At 43.1% G+C, this 26,552-nt stretch overlaps 3 protein-coding genes across 5 annotated transcripts in view; 1 reads left to right on the top strand and 2 right to left on the bottom strand.

The window, feature by feature from the left end:
- LOC118413560 (pecanex-like protein 1) overlaps positions 1-22,609 on the bottom strand; it is a 30,639-nt gene extending 8,030 nt beyond the window's left edge. Inside the window, exons 1-24 of one of the 3 annotated variants that reach the window (XM_035817088.1) lie at positions 22,263-22,609; positions 19,873-20,120; positions 18,881-18,986; positions 18,170-18,209; positions 17,140-17,310; positions 16,577-16,738; positions 14,627-16,162; positions 14,265-14,429; positions 13,770-13,916; positions 12,491-12,790; positions 12,099-12,201; positions 11,559-11,712; positions 10,737-10,906; positions 10,331-10,484; positions 10,143-10,175; positions 9,572-9,743; positions 8,856-9,058; positions 8,143-8,253; positions 7,571-7,762; positions 6,209-6,359; positions 5,516-5,651; positions 4,434-4,611; positions 534-642; positions 2-131 (exon numbers count right to left, since the gene is read on the bottom strand). In XM_035817088.1, the coding sequence (XP_035672981.1) occupies positions 2-131; positions 534-642; positions 4,434-4,611; positions 5,516-5,651; positions 6,209-6,359; positions 7,571-7,762; positions 8,143-8,253; positions 8,856-9,058; positions 9,572-9,743; positions 10,143-10,175; positions 10,331-10,484; positions 10,737-10,906; positions 11,559-11,712; positions 12,099-12,201; positions 12,491-12,790; positions 13,770-13,916; positions 14,265-14,429; positions 14,627-16,162; positions 16,577-16,738; positions 17,140-17,310; positions 18,170-18,209; positions 18,881-18,986; positions 19,873-20,120; positions 22,263-22,415 (5,024 nt within the window). In that variant the 5' untranslated portion in view covers positions 22,416-22,609. The remainder of the gene's footprint in view (position 1; positions 132-533; positions 643-4,433; positions 4,612-5,515; positions 5,652-6,208; positions 6,360-7,570; positions 7,763-8,142; positions 8,254-8,855; positions 9,059-9,571; positions 9,744-10,142; positions 10,176-10,330; positions 10,485-10,736; positions 10,907-11,558; positions 11,713-12,098; positions 12,202-12,490; positions 12,791-13,769; positions 13,917-14,264; positions 14,430-14,626; positions 16,163-16,576; positions 16,739-17,139; positions 17,311-18,169; positions 18,210-18,880; positions 18,987-19,872; positions 20,121-22,262) is intronic. The other 2 variants (XM_035817094.1, XM_035817102.1) reach the window with 2 other exon arrangements.
- LOC118413583 (tigger transposable element-derived protein 4-like) lies at positions 1,003-2,631 on the bottom strand. Its single transcript, XM_035817113.1, has 2 exons — positions 1,804-2,631; positions 1,003-1,621 (listed from the first exon to the last, which is right to left on the bottom strand). Exons 1-2 carry the CDS (start codon positions 2,534-2,536, stop codon positions 1,194-1,196), a joined length of 1,161 nt encoding a protein of 386 aa, XP_035673006.1. The 5' UTR covers positions 2,537-2,631; the 3' UTR covers positions 1,003-1,193.
- A 2,276-nt stretch (positions 22,610-24,885) lies between the features above and the next one.
- Positions 24,886-26,552, top strand: part of LOC118406899 (mitogen-activated protein kinase kinase kinase 10-like) — a 39,422-nt gene continuing 37,755 nt past the window's right edge. The window contains exon 1 of the mRNA XM_035807334.1: positions 24,886-25,998. Within this exon, the coding sequence (XP_035663227.1) occupies positions 25,257-25,998 (742 nt within the window). The 5' untranslated portion in view covers positions 24,886-25,256. The remainder of the gene's footprint in view (positions 25,999-26,552) is intronic.

Raw genomic sequence — 26,552 nt, 5'->3', positions numbered from 1 at the left:
CTTGTAGTCCCTTTCCCAGAACTTGGTTGGCCTGGCGTAAGAAGTGATGAATATTGCACTGCCCAGGAACGGATTCAGGGGAGCCTGGAAGAATGCAGACACTGCGGCTTGTACGAACAACATGGCGGAATCTGATGGAGGAGGGTCAAGGCTAACAACATATCACTACTAGTGCACCTGTGGAAAAGTACCGATTATAGCACTTTCAAAAATCATCAATAAATAATCATACATCAAACTTACAGAAGTTACATAAGGCCACATCAATTGATTTTCTTGGTTCTCAGATTTTTTAAACTAAAGATGCAGCAAGTTTAAACCATAAAAGCAATGGGCAGGGAGAAAAACTTGAATGTGACACAACATAAGTGAACCAAGGCATAAACCTGGCCCTCCAGCTTTGCTTTCATTGTTTTTTGGGTTAAGCATATCTTGAAAATTAATTTTTCTTAATCCGAGAACCAACAAATTGAATTGGTATGGCCTAAAAAAACAGGAAGTACAAAATGGCGTATGCAGATCATAAAGGATACGTGGTACTGAGAAAGGCTGTGCAAATGCATGGAATGCACTTCCCCATGTGATCTGCCAGGGGGCGATGTAGGTCAGCACAAACCTCAGCTTCAACAGGAAGTCATAGAGCTGTGGAAGAGAAAAGCAGAGGGTTAGAAAACAGAGTCAGTTGATTGCTGATAATGTCTACTTTCAACATAAAATACTAGTAAAATGTAGTTCACTTTGAGTGTGTGCAACGGGTAGGAAGCAAGATTCCTTTTCAAACCGCCACAAATATCTTGTCCTGGAAGAGTGAGTGGAAAGAACTACATCAATGCTATGTTCTTTTTATCTCAGAGCTTCTACATTTACATTAGAACAATCTACAACTACAGTCAAACTTGTCTAAGAAGACCACCCTGGGGACCAGTGTAAAGTGGTCTTTTTAGACAAGTGGTCTTTTTAAGCAAAGGAAGTAAAAACGACAAGATAGGACAGACACAATGATTTCCGTCAAAAGTCTTTTATTACTCCTCATACCTGCACAATTGTACATGATAAACAACACAGTATCACAGTTCCTGTATTATTTACATCCCAGGTGAACTACAGTTTACATACAATGTACATTGTACAAAATGTACTTGGATAACATTCATCACTTATATCAACTTATACCATGTCTACTGTACAGTACATCACTTGCTCTTGAAAAACTGCTCAATGGTAGTTTGTTTTCCAGCCAATCTTCTCTGATTCCAAACATTGCTTAACATGTCGTCTGCCTGGTCAAAAACATTCAGCAGCTCTCCTAGCCCTTCTTCAGCACACAGAATCTTGATGTCCTTCATAAGACTGACTAAAGAGTTCAGGTTAGGAACCTTACTAGGACTAGCTTCAACCTCATCTTCCTCATCAGACTCTTCCTGGTCACCTGTCTCCTGTAGTTCCTGCAGCAGCACAGTTGCGTCCTTGTCCCAGTCCCTGGCTTCGGTCTCGCAGGTCGCCAGGTCCTGGTCGATCTCTGCGAGGTCTGCAAAGTTGCACCCAAACAAGTCCTGTGCGAGCTGCTCCATCCCAGCATCCCCAGACGGCTCTGTGCTGGCTGACTCAGTCTCGGTGTCTGCTACAAAAATTACAAAAGAGACAAAAATAAGAAAAACATTTGTAACAATCTCAATCTGAATTAACAACATTGCATGCGTGTCATCAAGAATTAAATGATACCATTTAAAAAAGATCAACATCATTCAACGACCTTATTTGATGGTTAAATTAGAAAGAAAAGGTGAGGTGTGAAAAAGTTACCTGGAGTTTCATTGAAGCCAGCTTTCCGGAAACACTTCTGGATGGTCTCTGGGGTTGTCTCTCGCCACGCTGCGCCCACAAACTGGATGGCCTGTAGGACGGTCAGACGTTTGGCGGCCTGCGTACCTGTTGCCTCCTTGTCATTCTCCAGTTCTTGCAGGATTCGTCGTAGCTGCCTCTTACGGTACTTCAGCTTCACCGTCTGGATTATGCCCTGGTCCATAGGCTGAAGTCGGGACGTAGTGTTGGGCGGGAAGAACTTGAGTTCAATGTGGTTCAGAGCGACGTCTGGGTGACTAGGGGCATTGTCCAACAGAAGCAAAATCTTCCGACCTTGTCTGCCCATCTTCTGGTCGAGTTTCTTCAGCCAGTTTTTGAACAAGTCCGACGTCATCCAGGCCTTGGCGTTGTTGGTGTAGGTCACGGGTAGGGATGGCCGATCGATGTTTTTAAAGCACCTGGGATTTTCAGATTTGCCAATGATCAGAGGTTTCTCCTTTCCCCCTGCCATGTTGGCGCACAGGACGAGGGTGAGACGGTCTTTTGCCTGCTTACCGCCACTGCACTGCTGTCCCTTCGTGGCTAACGTTTTGTTGGTCGTTGTTCGGTAGAATAGGCCGGATTCGTCCATATTGTAAATGTCCTCCGGGGCATATCCAGCTGTGATGTGCGGAAGTTTCTCCTTCCAGTCCTCCACGACTGTGGAGTCAACGCCGGCACTCTCACCCACCATGGTAGCACCATTGACGTTGTTGCGTTTTTTGAAGCTGTCCAGCCATCCCGTAGAAGCTTTGAAGTCGTTCACGCCCAGCTGTTCGGCGAACTTCAAATCTTGCAGCATGGGTCCGTTGACTGGCACAACCCACATGTCCTGGTACCACTCCCAAACCAGTTGGTTGATCCCCTCATTTCCCGTCTGTCGGACGTTCCTTCGCTTGCTGGTTGGAGCGTTGTTCTCGTAGTCTTCAAGGTGCTCGCGCATTCTCTTGATAATGTTCTGAATCTGCGTCTTCCCCACGCCGAAATCCTGGGCAAGGCCGCGTGCTCCAACTCCACCCCTCTCGTAGCGCCGGATCACTTCAATCTTCTCTCCCAATGTCAACGTCTTCTTCTCGGACTTCGGTGTCTTCGGTCTGGCCACCATCGTGTTCGCACTGAAAGTTCTGAACACCGCTTGAAAACGACAATCCTTTTTAAAGCACTAGGTAGAAAGTTGTCTAAAACCTTGGTCGCCATTTTCTTTGTTCTTCAAAGAAAATCTGAACAGTTCAATCACAAGCTTGGCTTGGAATCAAGGCACCATGGAAAATCAAATGTTATTGTGCCCTCGGTCTGTTCAATCGGTGCCCGAGTTGTCTAGCAGCGTTTCTTCCTAGTCAGTAATCATGAACCGACATTTGTACTTTTCCGACAAAGTTCTTTGTAACAAAATTTGCCGACGCGACCGAAAAAAAATGGCGGACAAAGGTTGTTGTTGTTGACAGATTCACGGCGTGGGATATTTCACTAGCATCATGCCGGGTGCGGGATTTGTTAAAAGAAACACCATGACTTTTTATTTTATGTGTATGATTTTGTTTCTCTTTTGGCGTGAGTCTAAAAGTCTCAACATCGCTAAAAAGGCGAAAATCCGCCGAGAAAAACAAGTAAAAATCCATCGACGCTTCCATTGTGAACATGTTGACAAGCCACGCTCGATAGAGTCGATTAGAAGCAAGGGTTTGCACTTAATCAAAAAGAGGCACAGACACCTTTTATTGTCAAACAAAATATGTTAGGAAGTTATTAAGATATTTTATATCTGCTACCTTTACTCAAGTAAGTTCTATGAAGAATAGATTTGCATTTTGTAAGGTTTTAATAAAGAGTACAATAACAACTTCGCAAGATTTCTACCTACATTACAGTGGACTCTCCCGATGACCCGTAATTGACCTTACGGGCGCCATGTTTTTTCTCGGCGCCAAATGAAAACCTAAACACGCAGAATTTAACGTAAATTCCTGCAGCTATCATCCAACAATTGACATCGCTACACCCCTGAAAATGACGCAATGGTTTCGGTAACATTTTATTAGCCAAAACACAAGCCAATTTTAGCGATATTTCTCGCGAGTTATCATCAAATATCGACAGTCGCTACAGTCTTGAAAATGACGCAGTCGTCTGCGGCATGTTTTGGTCGCCAAAACACAAGCTGATTTTAGCGGATTTCCCGCCAGATATCATCAAAAATCGAGGCCACTACACACTTGAAAATGATGCGGTCGTCTTCGGCAACATTTCGGTCGCGGGCGGACCGGATTCGGGGTGGTCGCGGTCACAGAAGACAAGTGGTCGCCTTAGCCACGTTGCTTAATGCTTGTGTCAACGGGGAAAAAATCGGGACCGGCCAAAATCGGTCGTTATAGGCCGATGGTCGTCTTACGGACGTGGTCGCTTATACAAGTTTCACTGTACTACTTTTCTTAACAATTTTTACTTCTTTTTACATGAGTGGAAGGAATTACGTTAAATGATATCTTCTTTTTATCTCAGACTCGGAGCTTTTACATTTCCATTTGAATTTTATTTCCTACCGCACATTCAAAAGTGAAGAGTACCAGAAACATCTCTGTAACAACACGTACCTTACTGAAGAGAATGGACATGCAGTAGTAGTCGATGAGGAAAGATTCCGAGGCGTGAGGAAAGTCGTAGTGGAAGAAGAAGTAGGTGAAGATGAGGATGACGTGCTGGTGGAGGGTGTTGGAGAAGGAGCCTCTGAGCAGCTTCAGTCCACACAGGCTCACCACGGCTGACCCCAAACTGTACAAACACAACATGGCCGTTTATATTGGAATGCAAGTCCATCTGGGACAGTCACTGATATTATAGATATTTTATACGCTATTCCCGTACACAAAATTACGTCCTTACTAACAAGCTTTTGGGCAGTCCTCTGACCATTCTTGTGTACAAAAATAGGACATCAAGCTTTATAAGATCAGTACAAGTAACAAACTCTCGGTTCTCTGCGTACTAGTGCTTGCCTTTCATTGCCGGTGATTTTCATGTCCTCCTTCAAAGCATATAAAAGACTTATATCGACTTAATCCTCCGCTCATTTTATCCAAACATTCAAATGGCATTAAACAGTTAAAGCGCCGGTTAGGTCACTGTGCCCTCTGCACATCGTACGCAATATACTGTGCAAGGAATAACCCTGTATGGGAGTCGCCGTCCGGGCTGTTTTCCAGCCGATGATATCTTACTGTAAACACCCGATCACTTGTGCAATGTATGTGTAGTTCATAATGACAATGTCACATCTGTGCAATAGTTAAGAAGCGACGTATAGAATTGAAATATTGAAAGGCTGATGTATAGCACCACTTTTTTTGTAACCTTGCGCCCTGCAGATCATTGTGTATCTGAATAAGGGGTCGTCCGAGGTGTATTTTTTAAACCTTCATCTTGTACTCGTGATTTTAGACGTGTCCTTTTAAAAGTGTTTTCTTGTGAGAATTAAAGATGATGTTGAACACACTATTGAAAGCTGAATTTACTGTCTTCCTGCCATGTCAAAAGTTGTATATCTGTAACCAATAACATAGGCATTATAGCAATTTTAATCAAGCGAAAATCAGAATTCATGAGCAACCAAAGACAAAATACAACTGCTGGAATCCCTGTTGGACATGCCAGAAATGTTTCAACTGATGTTCCTTACTATGGTCCAAAGTTGGTGACGACAACAGGCGCATCCTTGGTCAGTGTGCTGAGGAACAGCAGTGGGTACACGATGTTGCGCTCCACAAACCTCATCCAAACGTACAGCTTTTCAAACCACATGACTCGGGCACAATCTGTATAGATGGAGAGACGGGAATGTCGGTTAGATCTGTACACACTTTTGTGTAAGAATCATCCCCTAGTAAATCATTACATAATCATCTACAGTCAAACCTGTCTATAGCGGCCACTCAAGGGACCGGGCAAATTTGGCCACTATAGACAGGTGGCCTCTGTATAGAGGTGGTAACTTGTAGATTAAATACCCAAGGGACCGACAAAAAGTGGCCACTATGGACAGGTGGCCCCTCTGTAGAGGTGGCCCCTAATACAGGTTTGACTGTATAACTATATTGCTGGGGTACAGATTTTTCAAGAATGTCAAGTTCATTTTCTACCAAGTATGTACGGTACATATTACAAACACAACAGCTACAGCCCAATCAATACTGGTATCCATAAGGGGCAGCTACTTCATTTGCTAAGCTTACATCTTTCCACTGTCTTGAGTTTCTTCTATACTAATATCTACATCTAAATAACAGTGTATGTAATCTACTTTACATTGGAAAGTATGCAATGCAATAGAGTTCACATTTTTCTCATGATGAGAGCCATTTTTCTCTCTCACCTCGCACTTCAAACTGGTGATACTCGTGTGTCTTGAGGAGCGGGTGGGCGAAGCACAGCCACGGCAGCTGTTTTCTGAACTGGGGCATGATGTAGTGGGTCAGCACACCCACAGCACCTGCCACGATCAGCAGGACATTTGTCACCGATGGCTGCAGAAAAAACACAATGCAATACATTACACATTTCAATCCCTAATATAAGGTCTTACTTACAAAAAAGCCTACAAGATTTCATAATGTTTACACAGTCTTCCATGAGTTCTCAAGAGTAGAACAAGTCTTGTCTGCTTTTGATATCGACACAGAGTATTGGGAGAACCTTGCAAATGACAGATGGAGATGCCAGCTAAAATCAGGAGAAACCAGACTGACGCCCATGGCAGGAAAAAAGCGGATCCTGCGAAAAGAACTCTGCAACAGACCTGAGTCAGCTTACAGATGTGCCCTATGTGGCAGAGACTGTCATTCTCGCATAGGACTGTTTAGCCACAGTCAACGCTGTAGGGCTGATATCAGCCTCAGTCAATACTGTAGGGCTGATATCAATTAGGATTTTACCATGGTCAATATTGACCGAAGGAGGCCATACATAACCAGTCTTGTCTGCATACTGTTGGAAATGTAGTAGCTGTAGATCAGCCAAGTTCTCCAAGGCCCACCCACCCCAGGGCTCGAAATACCACCTGCATATGCAGGTTAGTGCAGGTATAATTGGAGCTGTGCAGGTATTTCTGGTGTCTACATGCTACCTGCACCTAGCCTGCACTGGTCCATGTACTGGGTTTAATTTCCATACTTCCTAAATTCAGAGAGGTGCAGGTAAAATTTGTCTGGTGCATGTAATTTTCAATGTTGGCTGCACCAGTGCAGGTATGCAGAAAAAAGTATTTCGAGCCCTGCACCTGCAGTACAGTAAACACAGTGCACCAACCTGTAATACAGTAAACACAGTCAGGGCTCAAAATACTTTTATCTGCATACTTGCACTGGTGCAGGTAACATTGAAATTTACCTGCACCAGACAAATTTTACCTGCACCACTATGGATTTAGGAAGTATGGATCATACTAAAATTGCTGAGTAACATTTCCTATTTTTTCTTTTATAATTAATACAAATGTAGGTGGTAAGAGTCAATGCAGCTAATAACAATCCGCATACACCTACATCATAGGACATTCATGTCTAAAACCCAGTACATGGACCAGTGCAGATTAGGTGCAGGTAGACACCAGAAATGCAGGTGGTATTTCGAGCCCTGACAGTGCACCCACCTGTAGTACAGTAAACACAGTGCACCCACCTGTAGTACAGTAAACACAGTGCACCCACATGTAGTACAGTAAACACAGTGCACCCACCTGTAGGACAGTAAACACAGTGCTGACATGGATGGCGAACACCAGCATGGCGATGACGGAGCACACGATGGCGTCGGACTTGAGTCTGGAGGCCACCGACTGGCGCAGCTTCTCGGGCAGCGGGTCCACCACGTCAGACAGCTCGTCCTGGTCCTTGTTCTCCTCTTCAGCAAACAGCCAGCGGCTCAGCACCTGACATGACAAATTTCATAGTAATTGATTACTTTTTATTGTATTACTGTAAATGCATTTGATTTCCCGGAAGCGGGAAAAAGGACTTTTCACGGTGGTTTTAAGTTTGCAGTAGCACCATGCACCATAGTCTCTTACTGCCATGGAACAATGCTCGCAGTGGTTTTACGTTAGCAGTGAAGCAGCAACCGCGAAAACCGCAAACATTAGACCACCGCAAAAGTTTCTCCATTTACAGTATATTGTAATGTTTTTTGTGATGAATTCTTTGTATGTTTGTCTCCATTTTTGAAGGGTCTGCCGCTACCAGCCCAAAGCAACCTAGGCAGACCCATGTAATGACTTATCTCATCGTCAATAAAGAAAGAAAGAAAGATCACCTGCCACAGCACTGACAGGTCCGATGTGCACCTGCTCAGGTGGTACGCCATGGCAACCAACAGGCCACAGAACACTGAGAACAGCACGTGTTGGGAGGACAAGTCCACATCCTGGAGAGGGGATAAACATGTATAGGGTTAGAAAGGTACCTCCATGAGAAAGTTACCTCCATGAGAAATGGAGGTACTGTTTTAGGTATGTCTGTCTGTGTGTGTGTCTGTGTCTGTGCGTGTGTGTCTGTCTGTCTGTCTGTATGTATGTATGTGTGTTTGTGTTATCAAAACTTGCTATGCTGTAAGTTGAAATAAGGTTTAAGGATACAATGCCACACACACTATTTCATACAGTACAACAATCACATGATTTCAACAGGTCCACATCCTGGAGGGGGAGATATCTATGTGTTAGAGGGTCAACCTGAAAACATCTGTAGGTTTAGATGAAGACTCAGTGAAACTCACTAAACTTTCTTGCTTTAAAAGAGCAACCTTACAACATCACTCACAAACACAGATAAGCTGGGATGGCTCTTCAGTACTACCAGTAAATCTAAGTCCCTTATACTATATCATAAAATTGTCAGGGTCATAAAATAAACTTGCTGTGCAGTAAGTTGACAAGTGGCTTGGGGATACAATGCCACACACATACTATTTCATACAGTACAACAATCACATGATTTCAACAACACAAGACAACAAACAACACATACCCTCAAAGCGCCAAAACAGAAGCCATAGACGAGTCCAACAGACACCAGGCTCCTGCAGACGCTGGAGAACGCTGCCATCAGGCTGGTGGTGGTGTGACCACCGAAGATGTGGGTCTCAATCTGCTCCAGAATGTACATGGCAAAGGTGTTGCACTGCGGTAAGAGACCCAACAGGAACACCAGGGGGAAACACAGCAGCAGCACTGGAAAAACAAAAACACAGGATGACATCATTAACCATCACTGACTAAGCTGTGAAAAACATCTGGTAATAGGTGGAAACCTAGCACTGGTACCAATGAAACTGTAGTCAGGCAGCAGGCAATGACATATACAAATGTAAAAAAAATTATCTTGACCCAGTTTACCTTACTGAAAAGCTGCTCTTCAAGTGGTGGTGACAAAAGTAGACAGAGATTATACACAGTATTTACAGGTTCGTTGTACCAGGAAAGTTTCCCTAGCTCTAGTGGACCAAAGCTTAACATTCCATCCCAAGGACTGCTACCGTTTGCGGAGGTCTGCTTGTCAAGTGAGTGACAACAATTGGGACTCAAACTTCACAACCACAGGCAGGACTGGACTATGCATGCTATCTGCCTTAACATATACATCATCAATGCTTCAATCAATTGATTATCCAGATCTCCCTACAATTAAAAAAACCCTACAGGTTACCACTGCCAGAGAAAACAATGAGGCAATCCCAATCTTACCCATGACGAGGTCCCTGGCGAACCTGAGCAGACTGGGGTCAGTGAGGGGCAGCCCGTACAGGTGGTACACACTGAAGCTGGCCTGCTTACTGGTGTAGTCTAACAGCAGCACCAGGGAACAACACAGGCAGAAGTACACAGGCCGGCTGAACGCTATTATCCTGTTATGGCCCTACAGGGAATGAGAAAAATAGCAAATACATACTGGGAGTACTGTTGAGCTTTGAAGTAGTGTAAATGCATTTAAGTTCGCTGGGATTTACTTTCGCGGTAATGGGAAAGTGGAGTGTTCACGGTGGTTTTAAGTTCGCGGTAGCGCCATAGACTTTAGTGACATACTATAATGGAAACATAAAACATAAAACTACTGCGAACATTTCTGCATTTACAGTAAACAGCAAAGGCTTCTTCCTACTGAGGACATTTATTCCATAACCGATGGATCTTACACACACACACATTCATTACCTGGTATGCACATTCATTGATTCTTCATATGTAGATGTCAAAGTTTTCAAGCCATTGCTGTGGTTCTATATATCACATTGTAACAACTCTATATAATACTTACATGGACGGGAGATGCTGAGTCAGGTTGCACACTCTGCAATAGAAAACAATGTTGGTTGAAAAAAAATTAATCAAGAACAATAAGAAAATCTTATGATTAAACAGAATAATCTGTTGCCAAAAAGTCACAATAAAGACGACAACATGAATAAGATATTTCATTCATGTGACATATGATATTGCTCTTACTTTAAGTAATGAGTACTGGCAGGAAGCGATGATCACACAGAAAAGGAAAATCCAGAAGTCCTGGAAAAAGTTTGCCGTGAGCAGCAGGGAGCCGAAAACCCCCACTAACATGGAGAGGAATACAGCCGAGATGTTCTCAAGTAAGGTACGATTTCTGCAAGACAAATACGATGATACAGTTTGGGGTTAATAACGATGATAACCAGAGGGTGAAGCATCTACTCCTTATGCTAACAAAACATACATTTATTACAAACACAGTGGAATCAATAGAACCATTATCCATTTATCATTAAGAGCATTAGGCTATATCACCTTGATCAAAACTTTCAACTACATTTCTAAGTCCACAAGGAATTTCAACACTGCACAAAGATGCATCTGGTAGTGCTGAACCCCTACTGACCTGTCCAGAAGTGCCAACAGTGCCAGCCTGTCGTATGTGACTTTGATTGTTTTCCAGGGAAACAGTGGGAACCTGTAGTTGTACTTGACCTTCTTGGGTGGAGGCTTCTCTTCCATACAGATGATATTCCTGATACCCTCGGAGTCTGGAGTGGAATTGTTATCATCATCCTGGAAGCAACCATGAATCATCATCAAGTCAGTAGAATCTAAAGATGTACTTCAGGTTGATTGATGAATTCAGCATACAAAATGTAGTTTTCTTAGGTATGCAGCATTATTTTTCTTCTGTGCACAGGTTTCAACAACCTATCTTATGTCTTCTTCAGTGCAAAATCCATTCCAGTCGTGAATAGAGACAAGTGTGGTATATAGTCTCAGTTATGTTTTGGACCGCATCCTTGTCACACCATCTCAAGTTGGCAAGGAGATATAACGATAGTCATGTTCCAGAAAGCATCCTTGTCAGGAACAATAGGACAAACTTTACTTTCACTGAAAGACAAGTTTACTTAACATTGAAGAAGACAGCAGACAGGTCGTCAAAACATCTGTAGAGAATAAAAATGGTGGCTACATACCTAAGAAAACTTCGTTGAATCTAAAGATGCTTGTTTGTTTGTTTATTCATTTTTCTTTAACCAGGGTTACATATTGCCATTTTAGGCGTTTTTCCAAGATCCCTGGGGTCAACCCCGTACATGCATGTTTTGATTTACTTGTTTCATCCTTAGAGACCATAATCTCACTTGAACACTATGGTATATTTTCTACCGCAAAGACAACATTGAAATAGAAGGTAACATTTCAAACCCTGCATTACCTGATTTCTCTCAGTGATACTGTCTGTGTACAGGATGTGGCGGTTACGATGTTGCCGAGCAACAGACCCGGGGATGTCGGGAATATCCAGTAGATGGGATTCTGACTTGTTGTCGATGACGACAGTGGAGGAGGAGCTGGAAGAACCTGTCTCCCTGGAGAAAGATATGTTTGCCATCTTCTTCTTTAATATGTTTAAAGAATTTCAAAACAGTTTGTATTTCAGCAGTCCAATGCACACAATTTTTAACATGTCTTACTTTGCGCCCTCTGGATGCCCTAAGCCCAGAAAAAGGGTTGATCTAGGTATTTTACCTGTCATTCATCTTGTCCTTGTATTTCTGTCCAAGACTCAGTAAAGATGATGAACCCCTACATCAATCACTAAAGGTTGCCGTGACAACAGCGAATCAGGAAGAGCTTCTATTTTCAATTACTTCTACTATGTGTTTACTCGCATTTTGCTTCACCATTGGATATCAACTTAGGTATCTATTTCTGGAGCTGACCTACACGAGAAAATGATATAAGTGTCACTCACCATTGGTCATTCAAGACTTCCACCAGTGGATCTGGAATGGCCTGGATGGCAGGTACAGCCACACCTGCACTGTTGTCATCAAACGTGTACGTCAACCAGTTTCCTGGGGAAACACGTGTATGTCATGAGTATAGGCATGGTTGTAGGGTTGACATTTAAGTGTTAAAACTTCTGACTATCATCAGCCACTCGATAGTTTACGCCATTCGCATGGATGAGAGACCTGGCGCATCTCCGTCTTGTAATCAACCAGCGAAAGGGTATGTCACCCCACAAGGGGAGGTACAACCCCGTCATGTACCCACGTTGACTAATGATGATGATGATGATGATGGTCATAAGGTTGACAAAGTGTTAAGACTGTCTACCAAAACAGGATATACACAACTCACCAAATTCATCTTGAAAGCAGTGCACAGCCCCCTTAGTTGTGTCCTCGTGTGACATAGCCAGATGTGCATTATCAGCTATGTTGAGGGATGTCAGAAGGGTTGATGGAGGCGTGGTCTCGCGCCGGCGGATGGCCTTGTGTCGCTCTCGCCTGGTCGCAGCACGCCGGTCAGTTATGTGGCGGTCTGGAGATGCGAGGTTTGGGAAGGGGTCGGGGAGGGGGGAGGAGGTAGGTGTGTCCCTGTGACGGTGTCTCCGTCTCCGTGAGCCAGACGAACGATGCCTACTACGGGTGGTTGGTCCTGCACAGAGGAAATATACACAGTCAGCACAGTTGGAAGACACTTAACTTACCTGCTGAAGCACACTTACTTTTACTTTATTTATTTTACCAGGAACATACAGCTCAGGTCAGACTAGACCTGCTTACACTCTGGCTGCTGCGAGAAGTTAAACCAGGAAACTGAAGGATCAAAAGGTGAGGATAAGTTTAATCATTCATATACATGTCACTGCAGGTTCCACCAGATTGCTGTAACACAAAGATATATGCTCAATCAATCAATTCAGACAGATGCTAGTCGTACTTAGCCTGGGTACCATCCGGAAAGTAGTTCACTCCGACGTTCATTGTATACTATATACAGTCGCTTCTAGCTCTGACATTCATTATACACTATATACAGTCGCTTCTCTGTGTTTCCATCTGGGAACGCGGACCATCTTAACTGGAATCGTACAAAAAGTGGAAGCACGCACTGATTGGCCCCTACTCATGAGCGAATTATGGATTGGGTTCAAACGCTCATTCGAACAGGTGTTCCAACACCGGAAAAGCCCTGCGTCACCTTGCACATGCAGGCGCCGGGCTGTTGTCATCGAACGAGTGCTCTAGAACCCATTCCTTACTTCGCTTATTAACTGACGTTACCACCAAAAGGTTTGAATGCGCACGTCTCCAGACGGATAGCAGAAGCGAACATAAGAGCGAACTACTATCCGTATGGTACCCAGGCTAAGTCGTACTAAGGTATCTCATTGGTTCACAGTCATGCATTCTGCTCTGATACTCATCTATTAGCAGATCGTTTGCTACCATGTTTGACAGCTCTTCATATATGATTTTAATGCAACAGCAATTGCCAAAGATAGAAAAATATTAAATGCGATCTAGCACTGAGGGGAACAGACGATACACACAAAAATGGAAAAGAATGGCTACCCTAAGAGACAGAGGAAAGTCCAGCTCATCTACAGCACAAAAAGGAGTACATTAGATACCTATATCAGTTATATCCAGATGGTCGGTCTCCTCTGCCAGGACACGCTGCAGTACCTTAGTGAGCCGCGTGGAGGGGCTGTCTGACGGGCTGTCCAGCAGCCCGAGCCCACGATCATCCAATATCCTTCGGGGTGACGACCCTGATTCTAAGGAGGGAAAGAGAGTTTGTGCTTCTTAAGTTTCTGTCTTGTTGTAGAGTACATCCTTCATTAAGAAACATTTGACAGTCGTCTGGTGGATAGGCAAGTCAGAAGGTTGTCATACCAAATCATGCTGAAGAAGAAAAAAGGTTCACTGTTAACTTTGTACAGGTTTACCTGGCCTTTGGAATACCGTCCTGGTTGGCAAAAAAGTGAACAAACCCTATCCATTCTGACGTGCAGCCAAACAACCCATGCCGGTAATAAGCACTTTCAGCAGTCAAAGTAGCCATGCATGAGCGTTGAGAGTGGTATTCTCAGTACACTTGAGTAACAAGTAACAGGAGTACCTACCCCTGTGGCCCCTTCGACGTGAGCCCCCAGCACTGGAGGTTGACCTACGCTTGGGAATGGCCCCTTCGCTCGCCCGTGAGTGACTTGGTATTGCTACAGGAACCTCACTATCCTCTGACCTGACAGTGCTAGTGGTCTCCGCTGAGACTGACCTGGATTGTGAATCTACGGAAAAGTATACCATAAGTAGTTGGAGATGTTTGGCAGTCCAATTTGACAGATGGTTCCTTAACAATTCTTGTGGCTTTCATTGAACATCTGACAACACTGTGTAGTGTATGCCACTATGTTACAGAATTGAATTAAATGCTTCTAAATGCCAGACAACAAATTGAAAGTAGAATACATGAATAGTGACATACCTAACGTGGAATTATCCATATCATCATCATCGTCGTCATCATCATCATCATCGTCATCTTCCTCATCTGGTGTGAATAACCAGTTCAAACCACTTGCATTGTTCTGTGCACGACTGCTTCCACTTGCGTCTTTAACTTTTATTGCCCCCACCCTTGATAAAGCCTCCAGCGCTGCAGCATTACTTTCTACATCTCTACCCTTTGCTTCAAGGTCCGACTTTGACTTGGGCCTCCTTTTCCTCTTCGAGTCCAGCTTTGTCGCAGACTTGCTCTTGTCTTCAGCTGCTCCGGCACTCTCTGCATGAGAGGATGCCGGAAGTAGCGGGTCTGTTGTTGCTGCCCACGAGCTGCTGTCACCACTGGTTTCTGAAGTCCGCCTGATCAACGGACGATCGCTGGACCGTGTGCTGGAGGACTGACTTGACAGGCGAGAAAACTCTACCTCTGCCCTGTCCTGGTCAGGGATGGTAGAATCCTGGTCTCTCAGTATTCTAAATGTCTTCAGTTCAATTTCCCTCGAGCCAGTTGGAATGGAGCTGGTACTAGTCCGACCTCCGAGAGCGTCACTTAGTGTAACACTGGTGTCTAAGCTAGCAGCGCGCAACTTCTCAAGCTTGGGGCGCGTCCGACTGGTTCGTTTCTTAAGACTACTTGACCCGGCTGACTTTGGCCTGACGGACTTATTATCTGTGCTCACATTAGGAGAGCTAGCAGAGGTGACATGGTCCTTCAACTGTTCTGTAGACACTTTGTGACTGGGGAGCTCAAGGCTGGACTGGGTGCTCTCCAGGTCGAGCCCCCCATCCCCTCGAGTCCTCTGTATGCTCAGAGGATCTCTCTCCTTGGGGTACAACCTGGTCAGAGGTTTGTGAGGACGTATTTTACTTAAGTTGTCTTTCTCTAAGGATAGGTCGGACACTGTCATCTTACAGGGGTCCTCTACCAAGGGAGGAGGGAACCCGCCCTCAGCTCCCAAGTCTACAGCTTTCCTTGTCTCCTCCCCCACTGATCCTAGTTTCTCTACAATATCTAATAATGAGGAGACCTTTTCGTCTGCTGAGGCTTGAATCTCTTGGAATTTCTCCATCGTTTCATTAATAATCTCTATTTCTGCGGGGCTTATCACATCAGCGGAGTCTTCAGTTTCAGATTGTGTGGGCTCTGTGTGTGCTTCAGAGTTCAACTCTACATCTGTCTCACTGGGGATTGTAGTCTCTTCTGTTGGCGTGGTTTCATCTTCCTCAGTGTTAACTGGGAGAGTTTCAGTATCTGTTGGGGTTGCACCTACAGGGGAGCTAGTAGCCAATGGCTGCTCCCCTCCAGCATCAGAGCCACAGCCAGAATCCTTCGTGTCCGCATCTTTCTCCTGTTCCGTGATTGGCTTGTCCTCGTCCAATGGCGTGTTACCACTGCTGGGAATGGGGAGGTACTGCTCCCTGATTGGATCCTGTGACCTTGCCTCCTTCAAAATGGCCGGCTGCTCATGGGTGGAGCCTGTTGGCATGGCGACGGGAGATGCATCTTCAGCTGACACCACTGGAGAAAAATAAAGGTCATGATTTTTGTCAAAGAAACAATTCTATGCATAGGGCAGGCTGCACCAGCCAATATTCATGCTCTAGAACGTACTTCTAATATATTATCTACATCTACATCAAGATACCCCCAAATGGCCCCGCAGGGGGCAACGTAAGGGAGGGAGGGAGTTGAGGTCCCGGGTTAGGGCGGGCAGCCCTCCTGCCTGTCACGGAAGGACTCAACAGTCGGAGCAATTACCACCGTGCCAAGCCTCTTGAGGAAGACAAAGCAACGAATAATTACAGAAATGTACATATATACCTTTGGCATAACACATCACCTTCATAGGCCCACAGCATGGCAGCAGCAGTTATATGACACTGAACAACCTATCACAGATTAAGCTATCCTGAAAAGCTGCAAAAAACTCACTCTCCAGAGAAGTGTTCTGGCTAGTTAGACTTGAGGTGACTTCTGTGTTGAGCTCCTCTTTCTGAGGACTGGCTGGTTGGTCATGGTGAGGGTCACCAGGCTGGGGAGGACCATCCTTACTGGAGTCCTTCTGTTCCTCTGGGCCACCATCACCATCCACAACTGGAACGATGGAAAGATTGATCATAAGAACAGGACTATAGATTTATCATAGCTGCACAATTTGGTGATGTCTTAAAAAATCCACATGGTTTGGCATAATAATTAGGCATGATAATAATATATTAATTGCACATGTTCTGTATCTGGATCAGTATAGCCGTTATACCTTCGGCATAACATGTCAGCTTCATAGGCCCACGGCACAGTAGCAGCTGGTTACATTACACTGAACAACCTACCACACATAAGCTTTGCACATCTAGCTGCAATTGTAACTTAAAGCTTTCTAATGAGGATGTCCCCAACAATATTTGGTGGCAACAACCTCTACTCCTAATTTTTATCCTGATTTGATACCTCAATGTGAAAAAAGAAACTGATATTTTGGGAGGATTTCCCACCTGCTGGGGACTTGGCAGTGATGGTTGTCATGGGGATGTAATCTGTGGAGCCTGCAGGAGGCTGGTCCAGCTGCAGGTCGCTGCTGAGGGTCATGTCATTGATCTTCTGCAGGGCCTCCAGGACGGAGTGGTGTAACACTGGCTGCAGCTGGGCCGGGTCTTCCTGCAGGTCTGGGCATGCAAACACACGGTGTCAATTTTTTTTTTTTTTCTTTATTTAAAAGTGACAACATTTACATACATTGTGATATGTACATGTACAACTTCATGACTACATTTCAACTGCAGAAAATAACAGTGTTTTCCCATTGCCTTAACTATATAAAACCTACATACATGTACACATAATAAGGTTTCTCTTAATATCAAAGCACACTGTCTACATACTGTGGTCCTTCTGTGTGTGGAAATATTTTGGACGGAATATTTGTTCTTTTACCATTGAAAGTTTTCCTGGTTAACCATTTGACCAGCAGTAATGGTGTCAAACTTGCTGTAGAATAACTATTGATCTTTTAGTTAGTGCAACTAGGAAGGACTATCTCTAACTGATGGTACCAAACAAGAGTGATTATTTTCAAATCAGAAAAAAATGAAGTTGGTAATACAATAACGAAGAAATTACAGTAGCATGATGTAAGCTTAGTTTAATATATACATAATTTCATTAATTGCAAAATAAGTCTCATCAAATATACTTTTGTGACATTATAAGGTCAAACAAAAAATAGTATACAATTTTCCTTTACAACATCCAACTTAACTAGACAAAAACAGAAGAGCTGGCAACTGCCCCAGAAACTAATCAAGTCCTCTCTGGTAATGGATGATTGTCTTGTGACAAAAGTATCCTCATTGATTTGTGATGGGTACATTTTGGGTAGTGGCAAGTGCTTTTGAGAAATGCCTGTAACCTGTAAGATGGGATGAGACGTATAGTGTACCTACAAAACCAGTCATAAGGCTGTGCAGTTGAACATTGCTAAAAACATGTTTGCTTTACTCTTACTCAAACAAAATTACCCCTTACCTTCTGTACTTTTTATTGTCTCCAGCTCTGCTAGAACCTCCTGTAAAAATAAAGGCATTTTGATCATTCTCATTGTCAAACCTATTGTTGTACATGTACATTTGTACTTTGTACTTTAGAACTCAATTTATACATGTTACTGTGAATTACTAGCATTCATTCACTAACCCAGTGCAAATCTACCCATGTATTCCCAATGCGTATAAACCCTTCCTTCAGTGGGAATATTTTCAACATAGATATTATGACGTAATATTGTTTGATAAGATAGAAAGTTGATACAAAAACATATGGGAAGAGTTTTTCTCATTGTCCCTGACAGGCCCAGTAAGATACATTGTATTTAGCCATAGGCTGAGATTGCTTAAGCTACTACTAGTAATTAGAAGGTACTTATGGGGTTTAGTAGAACACTGAATGCTTTTGGAGGCACTCTGAACAAGTGGTACTTCATCATATACTGAGATGTAGTTTTTCATTCCTAAAATTATTATCTATCAGAAAATAACGCCCCTTTCAGAGTTTTGGGCTACTTTAGATATAAGTACTAGAGTCAAAAGAAAAATCATAAAAAAGGAACATAATGTTCAAAACCAACTCTACAGAAAAGTATAATCATTGCAGCATGGACACACCATAATCAATGATTTTGAAGTTTCTCAAACTTTTTAAAAAAGTCAAAGATACTGGGAGTAAAAGGGAAGATATTACCTTAGATTCATGAGGCTCAGCAAAAGAATTTCTGGAGCTGCAGGCCAAAGGTGGCGTTATGGTGTTTTCTGAAGTCTGCATCACCTTCATCTCTATACCCTCCTCACTGAAACACAAAACACACAGACCTCAAGCAATGCACCTACACCACTATGCTGCTTTGGGCTTGCATACCTCCTTTCTAAAAAAAACAGCACTTGAATGAAACTTGTTACTTTCATCAGACTTTTTCAAAAGATGCAGTCTCCTCTCAATGTCAATGCAAACAGACCTTCTTAACCTTTCTTTCTACACATAAATTGGTATGATGCTGCATTTGACAACATCAATCCATAAAGCCCAAAAAAGAACTTCCCGGTAAAGGAGATCGTACAACCACAAAGCCAACTAGCATTGTGCATTGTACATCATTTCCAACCACTGATAGTGACAATAAATGGCTATGGCTTTTTGCTCTTTGAGTCTTTCTCTCTCTCTCTGGAGCATGTAATGAGTGCCTGCCTTAATGCGTGTGACACATAAAAGAGAACTGTATAACCAGTAATGCTTTTTATGTACATTGCTGTTATCTTTTCACCAACCATTATCTACCACTGTCTCTTCAACATTGCCTACTTCTAGGTATAGTTGTGGTTAAACTGTAGAAGAGCAGTGTACATGTACATCAAGTCATTCATATCAACCTTATTCAATTCATTATCAAACTTAAATCACTGGCCCAACTTGAAATAATCAATATGATCAAGTGCAGTTGAAACATACAAAACTGTATCATCATTCATCATGAAGACTACTGTCATAATTTCACAAAGCCAGGATATCAGGTGCACATTTAGGAAAGTAATTTCATGTTCTGTCAATACAATGTACTGGTGCATGGAAACATTCTACTCCAAAGACTATACAGAGTTTTGCTACACATTCAAATTCTGCTTCTGAATGGGTGAGTAAATGGACTATATACAGAAAGTCAACCCAGAGTCTGTTGATACCTTTTCTGTGCATCAGGCTGGTCTTGGTGACTACTGACACTTCTGGCATCTGCTGCCACATCTTCCAGACCGTTGGCATCCCTGGTGCTGTCCTCAATAGCTCCTCCCTCACCACCTTTAGCCTTAGCCACAGCCTCGCCACCATCAAACATCAGGTGCAGGCGATAGTTGATGACTTTGATGGTTGTGAAGAGGACCCCCACAATGCCACAGTATATTGTCCATACCACCACAGATGGAGGGAAGGCCTGCAGGATTAAGGGAAAAAGATTTTAACCTCACGATGTTTACTCCTTCCTACTTCATTCCAGATGAATATGCTGAAAAAAACGTTTATATATCATCACCTTTTATTCTGGATCTACTGGTATCAAATCTAACTCTGCTCAGAATAAACAGCCAACACACATCTTATGAATTATATTCAAGTCATCGAATAGGTATCACTTAAAATTTGAGTTTTGTTATTTTTGTTCTTTCACAGCTATTCAATGTATTCATTCAACTATAGTATATTGTAATTTGTATCATAACCTAGAATACTAAGTATTCTATTGTGTCTGTAGAGTTAACATTTATTGATCATTATTGAAATTGAACAAAACTGACCTACAATGTTGATCAGTAGCTATGTCATTGTCAGATCATCAAACATATAATAAAAATCGATAGCTTTTTCCATCAATCATGTCATCTTATAAATGACAATTGTTTTCCACCTTGATTCACAAAATGTTTACCAATGATTGCAACAAAGCAAAAAATTGTCATACTGATCAAAAGTAGAATTCTTGCTTTTCAAACTATATTTTCATCAACTATCATAGTTTTGACCCCGCTACAGCCTCCCTTCAGGCGAAATCCATGTACCAAGATAAATCTCTATACGTCCCCCAATGAAATGGGAAAGCTAAATGATAAGAGAAAATAATTTATTACACAATTTACTTTTATGGCACCAACTAAGTACTTCTATTACTCATTCAGAAATGGTTGCAACATAGATGGATCATTGACTCGTTGTACTTGGGGCTTTATATCAATAATCCCCACCCTGCCATGGTCCTATATACCATCATATCAAGTCTCTTTCACATGCAAAAATATCTCACACTATACTACACTGAAGCATTTTTGCAGCCAGTTAAAACAGGACAATCTATGTTGGCCAAGACCAGGACAATTTGATGAGAAACCCACTTATCATTGATGAGATGGAGGCAGTCTGATACCATTGGCCTCTCTAGAGAAATGAATGTCAAGATTGCTGATACAAGTCTGATTAGAGACCTGCCAGGACCCTGACTGCACAGCTTATTGAGTTACAGTATTCATGGTATTGCCTCATCCCATTTGTGACTCAAACAAATACATATTCCATTTGTGAAGACTTGACAGATTATTGGTATGATCCGATACCAGGATCATATAGAATGGCCACAACACCACCACACACACAATCACACCAGTCATTTTTTACTTTTTAGCACTTGTGATGCTGGACTGGAGTAAAAACAGGAACTACCCAAATTTGGCAACATGTATGGTACCGCAGGGACATGTGGTATGCAAAGTTTCAATGCAGAAATAAAAATGATTTTATGAGCAGTATTCTTTATTTTGGATGCGATGCTATCATTGTGATTACTAAGTACTTATGCATTAAGAGAAAATGTCATTGTATTCATAATCATCGTGATATGTTGTTATTAATCATGTTGTCTGTCATGTAACATTTCAATGCTAACAACATGAGTAATCCCCTATAAATGCATATTGATGATATATTTCCCTGGTCACCATGCACTTTTCTATCTTCATTCTGGAAATTACATTGTGCATCTCCAAATATTTGAATCAAATATTCTAGAATTATATTGAGAGTGTTTACACTGTACACATAACTGAATTCTATGTGTTCATCAGTTTGTGGGGCCTCGACACTTTGAAGCATAATCTTCTATTTTTAAAGAAAGTATCTACTTTCATACCAACATAGAAATATTGTACATCAATGTAATATGACATCTTAAATCTTGTCCATGGTTAAAGCTATTGTGCAGATTAAAACATATTATGACCCCTACCAGTACATACATCAAAGCATGGTGTAGATTCGGGTCAAAGTCGACAGATACACATATCTGACGAATCAAAATACAGCTAGTCATCCTCGTGTATAATTTGTTACGCCAGAAAATGAACGATGGCACGATTTATGCCAGTCCATTCTATGCAAACAAAGATCTAGATCTGGCGTGGATATGACCAAACTGTGTCTGCTATAATTTACCTCTGGGATATGGTTATCAAATATCCTACTCAATACCGTTGGACAGCTAGAACTGGTCTGTTTGACGTGTGACTTGATAACTGATTGACATACTCACCAAGTAGAGGGTGAAGGGGAAACAGAGAAGAAACAACCACAGGTACAGGTGGAAAGTGTTGCAGAAGATGCCTTGGTGCGGGTCGAAGAACCAGCCTCCCGTCAAAGAAGCCCACACCCCCTGCCTCAGAATCTCGAGTGTCTGGGACCCCATGACTACAGTACACTACCCTGTGTCCTTGTGGTCCTCAGGAAGGTGGGAATGCGGTTTCTACAGCCCGTTACTACATGCTGGAGAGTGTTTCCTGGTCCACCGTCTTTTTTTCCACATCACGGCAGCCATATTGAATTTTGTTACCTCGTACGGGACAGTCTCAGTTTACTTCCCAGCATTCCATGCGGGAGTGGGCCGTGTAGAATAGGGTATTCTCAAAGAGGATGTTTCCCACACCTTTATTATGTTGTTCCGACGTGTTGATTGTTTTACCGTGCTGAGTAAGATGATGATGACCGTGCTGAATAGGACTCAGGGACTGCGTGGGCTGTGAAACAGGAAAAGCGTCATCATCTTGACGCACCTATTTCTGCCCTGTGCCATACGTCACGACGACGGACCTCTCCCTCTCTCACATGTCTCAGGTCTGACTGGAGTCAAATGGTCTGACTGCTCTTCTCGACTGAGTCAGTGGTAAACAAGGCTAGAAAACAGTCGTGACGTATTAAAGATGTTTAAAACCTGCAGGTAGTAAATGACTAAGTCGAGCAGAAAAAACAATGACTTTGTATGCAGAAACTTTCAAAAACTTTCAACTGTAATACCAAGGAAATACCACGGTCATCCCTGGACTGACTCGTCACTAGAAAACGTTCGGCTGTTGCCAAATAAAGTCGGACTTTCCAGTTTATCATTCCACGAAGGCTTGAAGATCTTTCATTGTGTGTGTAATTCATAAATCACGAAGAGAACAGAAACTATCCATTAGAAATGATCACTCGCGGTGACCCTAGCGGTCCTCATTCAAAGCTGATTTGAAAAAGCGCGGATATGTCGCATTTAACTTCTAATAACAGTTAGATACTACTAGTTATCTAGTCATTATCTAGTTACGCATTTGCCATATTCTAATGGTCATTCCGCGACTTCGGTCTGTGAAGCTTGCACTTTCTGTGCCCAAGGCTTTCAATTTCGCGAGGGGGCGCCTGTGTACACCACCTGCCACCAGGGCAATGCATGGCGTTAGGCCATGAGACATCAAGAAAACGGTACAAAATAGAAAGCCCGATAAAAACGCCTGATAAACGTCAAAACGCAACCGGAGCCTAACAGCTTCTTGGAGAGTAAGCAATGCAGGCGAAGGATACTCTACAAGCAGAGTTTCGGCTTGAAATGTTTTTAGGTGTTTATCGGGCTTTTTAAAAAAATCATTTTGTGCTATTTCTTTGTGTCTTCTTTAACAATAAGACATAAAGAGAACAGCACAAAATAGAAAGCCTGATAAAAATGTCTAAAAACACGCCACTACAACACACTGTGACTATAGCCGGCGCAGAACCTCTGCTTGGAAAGTAGGCGAAGGCCCCAATGCGGATGGCTATTCTCCAAATAGAGGTTGGGTAGGAGGATGGCAGTAGCCGGTAAGAAATCCAAGGGTGCCTTGAGAGCACCAGTGTACACTGGCGTGAAGCAATTGTTTTGCCTATTTTGGATAACTCAAGACATTTCTTGTCAGCATTCAAATAGTGATTCTTCTTTTTAATCATATTCATAGACTTGGAGGATTCAAGTTTTTTCACATTGCAAAAAAAAAAAAAAAAAATTGCAAAATAGTTTTTTTAGCCTACATTATCTTACAGAGGAGGCAAGCGTCACTAAAGTAAAAAGGTCCAAGTAGCTGCCCAAAATCATTCCCTAGGTCGGCAATTATGTCTAAAAATGCCCAGTTGTTGTTCTCTTCTAAAAGTAGCTAGGTTCGTTAACTAATTAAGGTATTGTCTGGTTTGGTTTGAAGCCTATCATTTGATATCTTATGTTGATATCGATGTTATCGACACTTTGACTTATCTAGCCAAATTAGCGTCCATCACTCTATCTGTTTGAAAGGTACTAGTAATTTAGGATCATGCCGCCGCGCAACTTGAAATGGCGTTGTGATCTTGACTGTAAGTGCCAAGCGCTGTTTGGTATATATTTATAGCAATCAACAATTTGTAGGAGCAACACCCTGAATCATTTACCAACACAGATCAGCTAACATACTGAATCGTCGATATCGTGACCCGTTCCGACGTTGACGTCAACTTCAAGTTGTTGACGAAAGAGTAGGCAACACGCGTTTTCCCTGAATGTTCATGGCCGTAACTTCCGACTTGGTCAACTCAACTTATCTACCAATACAATAACATAAGTGAGGCAACAGAAATCACAAGTCTGTGTGAATAAAGATAGGGCAGACATAAATCTTTTTGGACCTATTAGTACTTTAGTTTAACGTTAGTTAACAAAGATCAACTAACGCTTGAAAAATACTTTTCCTAAAATATGGCTATTGATGTCGATGAAATTAGCAAAATGAATGTAAGAAAAACATATTTGGTTATTTTCTTCTTTATTTCGTTGCAAAGACAGAATGCGTTCATATACTCCGGCACAACCAACAGTAAGACATGACTGTTTACTTGTTATTTTTCAGGATTTCTGCATCATCAAATCATATCAAGTTTTTGGGGGTGTTTAGATCACGTGATGCCCTGGACCAATCAGGACCCGGGACACCCCACCCTCTGTACACTATGGCAGGTCAAAGTACAATGAAAATGGCGGCTAGTCGTCCGAGACGTTTGGTGGCGGTTCTCCTGCAGAAAAGTGGAAATTCCTCCAGACTGATGGATTGAACACAGATTTCCGGAGCCTGCTCGTGGACTAGGAGAGTTAGTAGGTCCTGATCGGTAGCTTTCAATGGTTATTGGTCCCAGGATAGAAGGCCAGAGAGGCCAGTTGGTAGTTGCTTTGTTGGTGAGGTGAGGATCAAGCTGGGCTGGCCGGACCGGATGCCGAATGGTGATCGAGCGACCTGCGCCGACCGAGATTATTTCCTTCATGGATCCGTTCAGATCGCGGTTCGGGACGGGTACTAACCGCCGTGGGGTCGATCGTAAACGTGACAGTGACCCGAAGGCCCCACTATGGACTGCCGTCTTCGACTACGACGCGAACGCGGACGACGAGCTGACGCTCCGCCAAGGGGACCGAGTGGAGGTGTTGTCCACCGACAGCAAAGTGTCCGGAGACGACGGCTGGTGGACCGGCAAGATCGACGGTCTGGTCGGCATCTTCCCGTCCAATTATGTCCGCATGAACGACGCCGTCAACGGAGACGTCGTGCCCTGTAGCATCGACTTCTCGGAGTTGCAACTGAACGAAGTGATCGGGTGCGGAGGGTTCGGGAAGGTGTACCGCGGGGCCTGGAGGGGAGAGCTCGTCGCCGTGAAGGCGGCACGACAAGATCTGGACGATGATATAAATGTTATAGTCCAACAAGTTCGACAAGAAGCGAAACTTTTCTGGCTGCTTGATCATCCAAATGTGGCGACTTTGAAAGGAGTTTGTTTAAAACCACCAAACTTGTGCCTAGTTATGGAGTACTACGAGGGAGGAGCGTTGAACAGAGTACTGGCAGGGAGGAAGATTCCTCCTGAGATTCTTATAGACTGGGCCCTGCAAATAGCCCGAGGGATGCAATACCTCCACGAGGAGGCACCTATTCCACTTATACACAGAGACTTGAAATCAAGTAACAGTAAGTATCACTTACAAACAGTTAAGTTCATCCATTATTCACGAGCTCAGGCTTGATGACACGGTCGGTGAGCAGAGGTGAGCAGATAGGCTCACACCTGTGAACAAAACTGTGAAACTATTATGATTGGGGCAGAGATTCTGTTGGGACATTTGCTCTGTGACATGCTATTGAGGTTATGTGACTATAAGTCCACTGTAGTCTTTGTGTTGGCAATTCTTCTTTGTCCTGTCAGTCTAAGATTCATGACTGTTTTACTGGCAGTTACGGCTGTGCCCCATGTGCCTTCCACTTCTCTTTCAGTAACACCCATATTAGGCACAACTAGAACAGTATTCCCTCTACCAGCACCTGACATCGAAATTTTGGACATACTCATGCCTACTTGCAAGGAAAGCGGGCAGTCTTGTCCTTTGATGGCCATTGTTTTGGTTTCATTGCTCCATGTGGAGGATCCATTTTCGACAACCTGACATTTGTGCATGGCGTGTCAACTTGTCAGACTGCCGCCAGACAAGGTCATGTGACAGCTGTCTTTGTTCCTCGCCAGGTCC

The sequence above is a fragment of the Branchiostoma floridae genome, chromosome 1 (genome assembly GCF_000003815.2).
Source record: "Branchiostoma floridae strain S238N-H82 chromosome 1, Bfl_VNyyK, whole genome shotgun sequence".
Classification (NCBI taxonomy): Eukaryota; Metazoa; Chordata; class Leptocardii; order Amphioxiformes; family Branchiostomatidae; genus Branchiostoma; species Branchiostoma floridae.
This window is presented reverse-complemented; position numbering and strand designations above follow the sequence as displayed.

Bases quoted from the DNA above. Each gene is read 5' to 3' on its own strand.
- LOC118413583 (XM_035817113.1), bottom strand. From the start codon at position 2,536: ATGGTGGGTGAGAGTGCCGGCGTTGACTCCACAGTCGTGGAGGACTGG. The intron at 1,622-1,803 runs GTAACTTTTTCA...TAATTTTTGTAG, and splicing joins TGGCTTCAATGAAACTCCAG to CAGACACCGAGACTGAGTCA.